Source organism: Monopterus albus, unplaced genomic scaffold (assembly GCF_001952655.1).
Source record: "Monopterus albus unplaced genomic scaffold, M_albus_1.0 scaffold29.1, whole genome shotgun sequence".
NCBI lineage: Eukaryota > Metazoa > Chordata > Actinopteri > Synbranchiformes > Synbranchidae > Monopterus > Monopterus albus.
In genome coordinates this window covers 5,148,695-5,162,415 of record NW_018127909.1, presented here as the reverse complement: position 1 = coordinate 5,162,415, position 13,721 = coordinate 5,148,695, and the positions used below count along the sequence as shown (strand labels likewise).

General features: G+C 40.3%; 1 protein-coding gene across 6 annotated transcripts; it reads right to left on the bottom strand.

The window, feature by feature from the left end:
• Positions 1–571: 571 nt before the first annotated feature.
• zfyve27 (zinc finger, FYVE domain containing 27) lies at positions 572–10,320 on the bottom strand. Of its 6 annotated transcripts, none has more exons than XM_020596254.1 (14): positions 9,917–10,320; positions 8,392–8,626; positions 8,193–8,263; positions 7,899–8,085; positions 7,036–7,131; positions 5,370–5,482; positions 5,155–5,273; positions 4,688–4,759; positions 3,839–3,859; positions 3,624–3,644; positions 2,462–2,603; positions 2,245–2,291; positions 2,038–2,119; positions 572–1,918 (listed from the first exon to the last, which is right to left on the bottom strand). In XM_020596254.1, exons 2-14 carry the CDS (start codon positions 8,622–8,624, stop codon positions 1,848–1,850), a joined length of 1,275 nt encoding a protein of 424 aa, XP_020451910.1. In that variant the 5' UTR covers positions 8,625–8,626; positions 9,917–10,320; the 3' UTR covers positions 572–1,847. The 6 variants fall into 6 exon arrangements, with proteins under 6 accessions (XP_020451910.1, XP_020451911.1, XP_020451908.1 ...); XM_020596255.1 differs by having other exon boundaries at positions 10,227–10,304; XM_020596252.1 differs by lacking the exon at positions 9,917–10,320 and adding an exon at positions 9,819–9,890.
• Between the last annotated feature and the right edge of the window lie 3,401 nt (positions 10,321–13,721).

Here is a 13,721-nt window from a genome sequence, read left to right as displayed (position 1 = left end):
CTGTCTCGTATAGAAAAGGACTGATGGCTTAGGAAGGCGTTCAATACACATACCTAACAGAGGAAACAAACAGTGCTGGGTCACTAAACGAGCTAAAAGCAAAAGTCAGACTGGACTGGTAGCAATTTTAAAATCTAACATCTTTGTGAGGCAATGTCAAACAGACTCGTGGCTGTGAACCGTAGGACTGAGTACTAACATTTATCAAAAAGCATCAAACACATAAATCAGACAAAAATAATGAGCATTGAAACTACTAAACGGAGAAAAAGTAGGGGATAATTCAAAAATTCAAACTTGAACATCCAGACTACAAAAGATAATGAAGCTTGAACGGATGTGATCAGATCGCTGCATCAGGTTACATTTAATGAGAATAAAACAAACATAAATCATTTTCAAAGTAAAATATTTCAATGATATGGATTAAGTGGTATTTAAATTTCGCTACATGTTCAGTAGTGGTTAAATTTAGGTACTTAATTGCTTTCATATAAGGAAAAGCTCAAGAACAGACTTAACACTTGTGAACAATCAAATCATCACAGAGTTTATTTCAATAATGGCATATTTCAACCATAAAATAAGGGACAATATATACAGAAACTACCATTAGTTCAAATAATAACTTGCACTTTCTGGAGTTTAAAATTAAATATATTAGGTATAGTAAAAATTTACAGTAAGAGTTCATATATGATTACAATAAAAGCAAAGCAGTAATTACAATCGTCTGTGCCTGGATCATGATTAAAACAACTTTACTACCAAGATCCACCTTTTGGGTTATAATGCCTCCACACCCATTCGTTTAAGTCCTGCTTGCAAGAGTATGAGGCTCTGAAAACGGTTTCAGCAGGTTTAGTTTCAGTAGGTTTCTCATTTAAACAACTTTAATCCTCTTAGGTAGACTTTGATACAGCTTGAGGAAACCCTTGGGCTGTTGGGATCTCTGGGCATTTAGGCTTTCATTACCCTCCAAAAAAAGCTAATCTGACATGTCCACACAAAGAAAAACCAACCAGGATGAAGCACCAATTTGCAAACGACAAGCAGAGCAAGTTGGTTTTCTAAACTGGTCCTTATACACAGCCCTCCAGTACACCACCTCTGGCAAACTGTAAGCAGCATATGGGTCACAATAGGAACCGATTCAATTAATAAAACATCAATTAAACCAAAACCAGTGGCTTCAAGGACCCAGAAAAACCTAGAATAACCACAACATTGTTGACCAGATACAGGGAAAAGTGTATTGGTGGACAGTGAGCATTGCATTCGTACAGTGTCTGCCTCCACAGAAGTCCCAGTCTTTGTGTTGTTCATACAGAAAAGTCCTGTCAGCATTTCAGTACACTTACAGTAAACTGCTAAACAGGACTGCATTTTAAAGACATCAACAATCAAGTGGAATCAACTTTGTGATGAGGCAAATTGCATAAAAAAAAAAACTGCTGGCAGCCAACAGCAGCAGCCCAGCCCTGGCTTCCGCCACGCACGCTCTGTACCTCCCTCTGCTCAGCAGAGGGGAAACACAAGGTCCTTTAATCTGCTTTGTAGTCAGTCTTGATTCATAAGGTCCAGTTCTTAATTGAGAGTTGAAACTGAAAAAAATGCAACACATTACAGTAGAGGTCCCATAATCATTATGAGTAGCTAAGGAGGGATGTAATGGTAAAGGTGTGGGGGTGGGGGGGGTCTGTGACTGCAACACAGGAGGTATCTTGACAAAGACCTTAACATGTGCCTGAATTTTAAAAGGCATGCGTTAGGGTTTCAGAAACTGAGTGAAGGGCCAGGGAGGGGGCATCAACCTGGCTGCTGGGAGAAAAGACCATCACACTGTCTCACTGTAACTTGATGAGAGAGGAATTACAAGCAGCACAAACAAACACAGTCTCTCTCTGGGCCTCAGGAGCTGAATAAGAAACATAGAATAGAAGAGTATGAGCAAACAGAGGCAGAATAATAATAATATTAATATAATCTAAGAATGAAATATTGTGGCCTGGTATTTTCCCATTCCTGTCTTCTTACCTGTGGCTCCCATGCAAGATCTCAGCACCTTAAAGGAACAGCATCGGGAGCAGAAGACGTTGCCACAGTTACTGCAGTTTCTCTGCAACAGGAAGAGACACAGCGTGTTGAAGCTCATGCCAGCAGAAAACTAAGAAAAGATTAAATATGTTGATGACGAGTTGTCTAAATATATCCCCAGTTCTTGTTGCAAGTTGTCAGTCTCACCCTTTTCTTCAGCACTGAAAAGACAGCATTGCAGCTAGAACAGCTGCCTATGGAGACAGAAAAGTGAGTGAATTAGAAACAATTCTTGTATATGACTGAAAATAAAATGCATCTGTTCAGACCTAAGATACGATTCTAACAGACAAGACTCTTCCTTCACCTCTGAAGTATATTAAAACAAATAAATAACTCAGCAGATGAGTCAGAGCAGACTGACCTGTGCTGGTGGTGGGGTAGCGTTTACGCAGTTTTTCCGTCAGTTTGGACACTTTACTGCGTATTGGTTCGTTGCGGCTTAACAGGCCATTTTCAGAGATGGTGTCATACTCCGGAGCTGCAAGAGGCCCGTCGTCATCCTCCTGAGGGAGAGCGAGGGGGAAGGAGGGGAACAAACAAAGAAAAAGCAGTTACATACTGTATAAACTACATTATGTTACATAAACATGGCCAGGGAACAGCAAAACTCAGCAGTAGAGAAAAACTGGAAGAAATCATTAGTGATAAATAGTCATCATTTCCACCAGTTTGACTAAAAGATATTTGGCAAATAAATCAAGACTGATGGTGGAAAGTACTGGGACCACTAGGGCAATAGTCACAGATGGCAAATACACCTATTTATAGGTAAAATGCATGAGTGCTATAGTTAATCCATCTGCCAAATATAAGGACACCAAACCCTGCAGAAAACCACTAATTTGAATCATTTTATCCTTGTAATGCCAAGTCTATGAGGTAAGTTCCTCTGTGAACCTACCTACCTATATGTCACCCAAATAAGACTTGTTAAAAGGCCAATTCCCAACTTTCTGCGGACCAAGAGTTGGATAATCAGGTCAGTATAATCAAATATACTTAAATGCAAAAATGACTTCATATAACCTTAGAAGACAGAATGATGACCAAGAAGAAGGGAAAGATATTTTTCTGGCTAAAGAAATCCATCCACTCTCAACAAACAGGTGTCTGAGGAACAGGACAACCTGTCTCTGTTTGCTGTGTGTTGAACACTGGATAGCCAGCACCACCAATATCAAAGTCTGCAAATCAGAAACCTAAAATAGAAATGCTTTTGTGCAACAACTCTTCAATGTATATGTTGTGATTAAACAAAGAACACAGTTCTATGTAATCACAAGAGACTACAGAACACTGCTCAACTTACTATAATGGTTTGAAGACAGAAAAACAAATGTACAAATGAACAATACCAGTCGTGCAGACTAGAAATGAATAACTACTGTATGTATGATGGGATTTTTGGAGACAGTAGGTATGGGCCTGTTAATTAGTGTTATGTATCATTATCACATAACTATCACTAACAAGAGTCAAAACGCATGGATGGATGGATGGAGGGCATTTGGAAATCCACTTACCACCAAGACCAAAGGGGTTTCCTTGTCAGGAAGCAGAACAACATGAAAACAATGAAAACAAACAGTGGTGACGACACAGGAATAAACCCAAAACCATGCTTCAAAGAGCAAAGCGAGAACTACGCCACAAGGTCACCTCACACAAGCTTACACAGGGTTTCATTTACTGGGTGGCAGTGCACTAGACTCTTCTGAACAGAAGGGGGTGAACTCACCTGCAGAGAAACTGAATGTTCCTAATTTTAAAAGCAGCAGAGGAAGAAAAAACAGGAAGCAACCAGAAATTCATGAGCATGAAAGGGGTTTTACACACAGTGATGTGTCAAACATGTAACGTGAACTAGAGGCATATCATGTGCAAAATTCACCAGGCACTTTTGCTGCACCTATGACCACGTATGGTTGGTAGACCTCAGATTTTTATCATCAAATCGGCCAGCAGATGAAATGTGATTCAACAGTTTCCATTTTGATTAATATTCTTATTAGCTTTGTTACCAAGAGTTAGATGAGAAGACCGTTACCTCTCTCACATCTGTATGCCAAACATGAATCTACAGCCAGAAGGCCATTAGCTTACAAACAGCTGGAAACAGCCAGCATGTCCAACAGTAACAGAATCCACCTGCCAGCATCTCTAAAGCTCAGTAATTAACACGAAATGTCTTGTTTGTTTAGCAAGAAATAGCCCCAAACATGACCCACAAATTGTTGTTTTTACACAGATTATACAAATATGATATAACAGTGTGTAGAGTCAGGATAGCCGTTTCCTACTGTTTACAGTTTTTATGCTAAACTAAGCTACTGAATGCTGTTTGATCCAGCCATGCATTTACTGTTGACACAAATAAGAAAGCAAATCTAACAAGAAACAGTGGATGTCTGGTTTGTCTTTAATTCACACATGTACAGAGGTAGCCAGCAGGAAAGAAACTAAAGTGAACTTTTAAAAAAAAGTAAAAAAATAAATAAAAAAAAAGATTACTGATCTGGGTAAAAACTGTGACATGAAAAAAAAATGCTACTGAACGGTGAACAAATATGTTTAGAATCTTATTTACCTCAATAGCATCCTTAAATTCATCATCAGGCTCTGCCTCTTCAGCTTCCTCCACACTGCCAGGAGACAAGTCCTGTCATGACACAAACACACACACACACACACACACTCATTAATATATAAATACTGAGCCATACAATCTACTGCAGACAGCTCCTGCATCTCTGATGGTCCCAGGATAGGCAGCTTAGACTTGGTAATGTTATCACTGATCCATTTAAATTCTTGAACCTTGATCAAAGATGAAAGTAATAATTTTTTTGATCGGTGATATTTTTAGTTCACTGTGGCCTTGTTAGACATGTCAGTGAATGGATCTGCTCTACAGTAGTGGTTATACACTGAGAGAAATGGGCAGACTCTATAAGAAGAAAACTAGCCAACATTGGTTTCCAGTGTAAATCATGCTGAATTCTTCATTATTTAAAGCTACAAACACATTTGTCCAATGATGTTCCATCCTCTCACCTCCAGACTATTTGGTGTGGGGGTCCTGTCCAGCAAGTTGCCTTGTTCCTGCTCTTCACACAGCCCTTCTGAGGCCTTGGTCTGGCCCATGTGGAAGAGCTTCTGAAGATCCAACAAAACTGGAACCACAGGAGAAATGACAATTTACTTCAGCCTTGACTTCTTGTGTAAGAGTTAGTGTTCACCCTTGCTTCTTCCAGACAGAATGAACTGACCTCTGCAGAAGTCCCTGTTCCACAGGAAGATGGCGCTGTTGAGTCCAGCAAGGACCCAGCCCACAGGAACCACGTAGAGCAGATACAACACTAATAGCACCCCTCCGTAAAACCTAGAGGAGGACAGTACACACTCAAACCATGAGAGTTATTGATCAGCCTGTACATTATTGAAACAGGCAGGCTGACATTTGATGCAATAATACTGTAACTTCTGACCTAGAGCTGAAGCAGTGAGTACATAGTTCAACCAAGATGTTTACATGAGTTTTCTAACAGTAATATTCTGTTACTATTCCTAATTAGAATCCTAATTTTGATCATAGATTGTCAATATCTGATCACTTGCACTTAGGGATGGGTACCAAATCTCGGTATTAAACGGGTACTAGTGCTAAATGATTAAATACCAGCATCAATAAGCCCCAACGTTATTGGTTCTGCTATAGGTATTGGAGAAGTTAAGAAGGCAGATGTCCTATTTATTATCACTACATAAAGGATACCTTGCACATTTCATCCCACCAACTCTGCTTCTGATTAATATACTTGTTTATGATGCGCTTGCGCTTTTCCCAATCCAGAGGACAGATGTGTCTCTGAGTCTGTGTGTGAGGGACGACGGCAGCCCCGTCTCATACACTGCAGCACACACACGGCAGAGAGAACCTAACTACAGTATGTGTGGTTACATTTCACTAGGATCGATGCTGACAATGCTTGTTGCAACAAGTCTTTTGCGAGTCAGGGCAGAAACACGAGTAGTCTGTGGAAACGTTGTTGGACGTGTTCTCTTATATAACAACGTCCAGCCACAGTCCATCACATAAGGCAGAGAAACGCACCGTTTTCATCTGCCTAGCTCGCAGTCCTGGTACCGTACGTTATGGACACTAGCAGTCTGCAGCACGCACATAAGGCTGACTAAAGTATATGAACATGGATTATTGATTAAAAGTAATCATTTGCCAGAGGATCATTATTGGTGCATTCATAAATTCAAACTGTCATAAGGTCGTTCATAAACTCAGTTTCAGAGCAGGGGCGGGTTTAGTGATCTGGGGAGGCAAAGTACCACACAATGAATGATGAATGCATGTTGAATCTTTTCACATCTTTTCATATCATATGGTTCTGTTATGTACCGATATCACGAGACAGGTTTTACTTCGACAAGAAATATCGTCACATTTTAATACGACAACAAGATCTTGTCACACCCCTACTGTATCGTGATTGAATCAAATCGTATCAAGACGTCACACCGTCCCACCCTAAGTGATTCAGCTGTTGAGCAATGCCTACTCAACTACAGGTGACACACACACACCCACACCCAAACAGTATCTGTCTTTACATGGTTGTGTGGACAAATTTTAGATTGAAACCATCTCTGCAAAGACATTTTGGCCTTTCCTCACAACTTCACCTTTGTTTTTAGGGTTAAGGTTTGAATTAGGTTTAGGGTAGGGTTGGGATAGGCCTTTACTCGTCATGGATAAGGGGCTGGGAAGGGATTGTTTCAATTAGTGTCCTGACAAATACAGTAAGACTAACTGTGTGCAGGTCTTTTTATGGCTGTGTGGACAAAATGTTTGTTCAGTACCATTGTTGTGTGGCTATTTTAGTCTTTGTCACAACATTAAATGTGTATGTAGATGCAGACCTTAATGACTTGGTGTGGTTATCCCAGCGCAGGACTTTATCAATAGCTTCTGCTGACTGACAGGCAGAGGACAGGATGTCATCCAAGTGCTTCAACCTGGATGAAGACAGGGAACACAGTTACTATAGCACCTTTGAAAATTCAATAATTAATTGTTTCTTTATTTACAAATAATGTAAGGTATAATGGTATAAAACAAAGAAAACTAGTTATTTCAAAAAAGGTGGTGGAATTTATGTCCACTATTGGGACAACTATTAAGCATTTGTGTTTTTACAAAAGTAACTGTAACTGTGACATGGAAGTGAAACACCTCAACACAAAAGGAGTGGTTTTTAACCCACAATTTCTGTCAGTCCACATGCTCCATGACAGGAGTACATACATGTGTGGACAGTGTTGCTAATTTAGCAAGTTTGTTTCTGGATTTAGTGACTCTTAAGACCCCTTTAATGACTTTTTTCAAAAAAGCGACTAGCCAAATATCTAGCGACTTTTAGGACAGAGTACTTTCTCTGGAGGAAAGTCGCAAGGACCGCCTGTAAGGTTGCACCTATCCACACATAAAGGATATTACAGCTGAAATGATCAGTCAATTGTTCAATTGACAGGAAATGAACTGGCAACTCTTTTATTTTAGGCACTGATACATTGTTGAACGTCTTTTTCTAGCAGAAATACCAAACATTCCAGCTTCATAAATATAAAGAATTGCTGACTAGGACATTACATTAGGAAATTGTACCTGGCATTTTTTTATTATTATTCTCTAACATTTTATAGACAACGATTGAGAAAATAATCTGCAGAATAATCAATAATAAAAATAATAATTTGATATTGCCATGCAGTGTTTGTCTTACAGGTCTTTAACTTCCAGCATGGCCTCCTGCTTGGTGAGATGCACTGTCTGCAGGTCTCTGCGGTGCACAGAGTGATAGCACCTCCTCTGAAGCTCAGCTTCTGAGGCTTTACCCCCACACCTGTCCTGCAGGTAACCCAGGGCAGCGGGCGCTGACACTGCCACCACACCCACAGAGAACCAACCCACTGATACCAGAGAGGTAGACACAACAATACAGCCATTAATTATTTAAGTGCTTTTAAAGTGCCAAACAAAGGCTGGATCAATATTAATGGATGAATTTTTTTCTTACCTTTCGTGACAGTGCAAAAGAAGACATTGAGGAATACACAGACAAGGAGCGAGCACAGCGGCATCTTCCATCTGGGAGATAAAAGCAGATGACAGTGAATACTCCAATATAAATACAGCTTCCTGTCATTACTACTCAGGCCAAAAGAAATTATATCATATGATGCTCAAACAGACCACAAACAAACACACATACACACCCGAGCAGGAAGCGGCTCAGCTCCACTGCATCTGCAACTGGCTCAAGAAACAGAGCCATTCTCCTATAGCACACAACCATGTTGAACAGGTCAAAGTTTTGTGTACACCGTGGGCTCCCCAACTCTGAGGCATCTGGAGACCCAGACATCTCTTTAGATAATGTGTGTACCAGCTCCCCCCGTTCCCCTGTACCCTGTGACTGGTCCTGGGATGCTCCAGTAGCCTGCATCATAACTGCTGTACAGTGTGGGGAGGAGAAAAAGGGCAGGATTCAAACATTGAATTCACAGCAAAAAGGCAAAAATACTCATGACTTGCTAATGTCACAACCCCCAAACTGATCCTGTCAGACGTATATTAATTCAGTCCCGATGACAACAGGGTAACACGAGGGTAATGCGGGGGGGTGATGCAGTGATGGCTGAGTGTACTCTAAAGTGTGTCAGTACACTGCAACACCACAGTTAGATGTGGCTACAACATGAGCTGTGCTTTGTTTGACCGTCCCAGCCTGCTGCTTGTTATGTAGTGACAAGATGTTTAAATGGAGACCAAGCCATATCACAAGTACAGTATGATGCCACTGCAAATGTCTATCCACTGATAATCGAACAGCAGCACACGCTGGAAATGCTTTCACAGCTTTTAGGTGTCAGCAGAGACAATATGCTTCTGATTTGGATTCAGCCATGACAAGTCTTGTAATATTAGTTGTTCATGACATTGATATATGAGGTACCTCGCTTGATAACAATTTACTGTTCAAAGGTATAAGAACACATGCCTTTAGGTGTGTGGAACTGAGATGTAGTGGAACCCACACCCAGCCACCACTGTGCTGGTCAGGTTTTAGAGCACCAGAGTTGTGGCCCTACTCAACCACACTGATTCTGGTTGTTTTCAGAAGTAAGCTTTCAACAAGAGTAGGTATATGGCTCTTCCAGCCTCCTGTTAAGTTCATCCTAGTACTATACGTTTTAAGGAGTGGCTAATAATAAAAGCTATGCAAAAGCAACGCTTGGTAGTGTACACAGATTTTGCCACGCAATTCTTGAGCGCTTTATAATTATACATATTTCATGAAGCAATGAAACCCAATTTTTGCTGGGCTAAGTTTTACTGAAAAGTTTATGTAACTTGTGTGTGTGCGCGCGTGTATTGTCCTCAAAAGGAATGTGTGAGAAGGATTTCCTTAAAACAATATACAAGAACCGCTAAACGCATCACTGGCTTGGCTAGGGATTACAAAAGCAGATTCATTTTTTTAATGTTATGGCCAAAAAGACACTTTTAAAAAATCGTTTTGCAACCTGCTTTGTACATCACGCTGCCTTCATTAGAGCTATTAAACACATAAACACAAGTAATCCTAAAGAGTTACGTATACAATATTAATCATCGGGAAAGAGCACAATAAGGAACATGCCCATAAATCTTTGCCGCTGAGTGCTCTGGCCTGTGAGATGCTGCCCAACGGGAAAGTTGATTTGGCTTGCTGACAAAATGAAATTGCAGATTTATTACCTTCAGCCCAGCTAATATTAGCTACCGGGTATGATAACCCCGAGCTACGTGTCCTACAACAGCCAGCTTTTGTAGCAGCAGTAGTAGTGGTGGTGAGAAGCTCAGGCGGAACTAGCGAATCCCACCGATATCATCAGCCTGGAGGAAGGAAAAGCCTCCGAAAGCAACCGGTCCGGTCAACATGACAGCCACCTGGTCCCCTGCATGAGCAGTAACCTCTCAAAACAGATCGGTCTGTAACACTGTCAGCTTGTCTACACAGGAAGTCGCCAGGTAAGGCAGCTGTTCTGTCTACGGACGGTTACTTAACCCAGCTAGCTTTGTTAGCTCTTGTTCATCCGCTTCCTCTTTTAATCCAGGCCGAATAATCAATAGCAGAAAAGAGTCAAACTTTCCGATACAGACGATCGCAGAATGGGAAGATCTTTGGCTACAAAGTTAAACTGGCAAATTACATTTTGTAAGCTGTTCTTGGTGTGAAGGGCAAAAAGTAAATATTATTTTGAAATTAAATCAGTGATGTATAAATCATCTATGTCACGTGTTATATTGAAAACAACACAGCAGCACATTATTTGATGTGATCTCATAATTTTATTCTGTGTTCAAAATAAACACACTTCAATTCTGATGCCTGCAACACATTTTTTAAAAAAGCTGGGGCAGTATTTATTTTCCACGATGTGATGTTGCTGTCCCTTTTCACAACACTTAAGAGACATTTAGGGACTGAGGACACCAAGTGATTAAATGTGTAAGGTGTGATTTTGTCCCATTCTTCCTGCGAACAAGTCTTAATGTGCACAACAATCCTGGGTTGTCATTGACACATTCTCTACTGGGGACAGGCCAGGGCTGCAGGCATGCCAGTCCAACACTCACTCCCTTTTCCTCCACAGCCAGGCCTTGGTAATGTGCAGTATGAGGTTTAGCATTGTCTAGTTGAAATATGCATGGGTGTCCCTGGAAAAGATGTTGTGTTGAAGGCAGCATATGTTGCTCCAACATCTCTCTGTACTTTTCAGCATTAATGGAGCCACCTCAGAAGTGTAAGTTACCTTTGCCAAGGGCATTGACACAACCCCAGACCATGACAGACCCTGGCTGTTGGACTTGTTGCTGGTAACAGCCTGGATGGTCCTTTTTGTCTTTGATCTGGAGCACACGGCGTCCATTCCTTCCAAAAAAGACCTGAAACACTGATTCGTCTGACCACAGTACACATTTCCACTGTGTGATGGTCCATCCCAGATGCCTGTGAGCCCCAAGCAGCCGGCTGTGCTTCTGGACACTGTTGACATGGGGCTTCCTTTTGGCACAGTAGTTTTAGGCAGTGGTATTTATGGATGTAACTATGTATTGTAGTGCCTGACACAGGTGTGCCAAAGTAATCCTGAGCACATGTGGTTATATCACTTATATCCTATATTATGAAACATTTCTATCCTGATGGGAGCCAGTGCCAATGCCCCAACCACAGGGCATGAGGGGTCACTGAAAGGTGTGATGAGTATGAAAATGATGCCACTCATATGCTGTGCCCTTCACAGTCACAAGATTTTGGAGCAAAGGCCTAAACAGCATCTCTACCACCAGCATCAAAACATCAAATGAGGGAATATCTTTTGGTTTGTCCCTCCAGTCAAGTTCAGAGACTTGTAGAGTCAATGCCAAGGTGCACTGAAGCTGTTCTGGCACACCAATGCCTTACTAAGACACCTTATTTTGGATTTTCCTTTAATTTGTCAGCTGTCTGTAGTCACTAAATCATGTTTTACATTGGAATCTTGAGATCAGATTTAAGGTACATTAATTGTTGTGGAAAATATTCTTCCTCTGCACAGACATTATTCTATACAATGGAGCTCAAACATTGTGGTGCAATACCAATAAGCAAAATATACTTTTGAGTTGATAGAAACTCCAATAATAATTACATTCAGTAATGTGTTATATCATATGACCAGTAATATAGCTCCAGTGAGGCAGTTACAGAATATCTCAGCTTAGTCCTGCTTAACGACAGTTCAGCTAATTCATTTATTATAATTTATCTTTAACAGTTTACTGTCACTATGTCGTTTACAGTGAGAAGTGAGAGTCCTGTACTTGATAGCGGGGTCTTACTATTGAACAAGAATGTGCAATGGATCCGTATTTAGATGACGCAAATTCAAGCTGACCACAGCCGCTGCTGTTTGTGAAGGAGGAAACTGTCAACTTACCAGTCAAGACTATAAAGGAGGCTGTTTGATTTTGATAGCCAAAACAGGGTTTCTTCAGTCAGAGTGCTACTCCTCCTCCACAGGACGCTGCAGCACTTGATGACTGTTTTTTTGTTTTTGTTTTTTTTTGCAGAAATGTTAAGTTTTGTTTTCACACCAGAGCACGCAGGCAAGAAGCAGCAGAGAGAAAGAACAGAAAGCTAAAAATTGGTGCAAAAATATAAATATATAAACAAGAAATATCACTGTTATAGTTACACAGGCTTTCACTCATGCATGCAGTTGCACACACACACACACACTGAATCTATTTATTTATTTTAACTAACAAGTCCAACCATACCATTTAGTCAGTAAACAGGATGAGACATGACAATCTCTTGGGACATTTAATGAAACTGTTAAGCAGCTGCAGTACCTCATTGTAATGTGTCTTATCCTGAACACTGATGCGTTTAGTGTGTGCGTGCCTGAGAGTTTCAGCAAGGACTGTGAGCCAAACAAGTGTTGTAGTAAATCTATATTTTGTCATTGTCTGAGTGTATTTAATTTACTGTGTTTGCCAAAGTCTTTGCAGTATATTGAAACTGTTATGGTGTGGATATGAGACCACTTATCTGACACTTGAATTAAACAAAATAAAAGCTGCCCCTTATAGAAAAATCCCAGTGAAACAGTTTCCTAACAACCACTGGCAGTGCAGATTTCGGGAAGCATTGTTGATGACTGGTGATGTGGGAACCAGCTGAATTTCCTGTGATATACTGGGGAATGTATACACCAAGATAATATTTCTGGCTTGATGTTGAACATACAGGGTTGCCTTTCTCTTACCTGGACCTGGTTGCATCTTCTGGTAAGAGTGACTTGAGTAGATGTACTTTGGATATCTAACCAAACTGTTAAATATTAAAAATTCAATTCAACCTAATTCAACCTAAAGGGCTTCCATGGTCACATATTATGCAGTACAACAAAGCTTATGTACATTGTCAACTTTATAAGCTATTTCCCTGCTTTTTATTAATCCAATTACTTTTTTTTCATAGTCTGTTATAAATAAGATCCATATTTTGATAAATGGAGCACACAAATAGATAATTAATAAAAACAAGATTCCTGTGAATAAGAAACACGGATTGGCTCAGCCAGTGATTTTCTTAAATATTCATCATAAAACAATTAAGAAAAATGGCACTTGGAATGATACGGAAAGTTTCCACACATTTCACTTCACTAAGTACTATTGAACTATCAAATACTACAGTACACTGTACAGCTAAATGGCTAACTTAGTTATCACACACCTACAATAGCTATTCTTTATCTTTCTACTCGGTCCTTTTCTAATAATGAGAAAACACCGTTTTAAAGAACATCACCACTGAAATAAAACTGCTGAAATTTGTTCCAGCAACATAATAACACCACTTCAGTAGAATGGACTTTACTGTTCTTATAACTTATCGAGATGCTGCTTGTTAAGTTAGAGCTCTTAAAAACAATACCTGCAATCTCAAAAGGAAGACTGGTAGAATCGTGTGACAACAGAACAGACAGGAGAGATCCTGTTGTGGAAA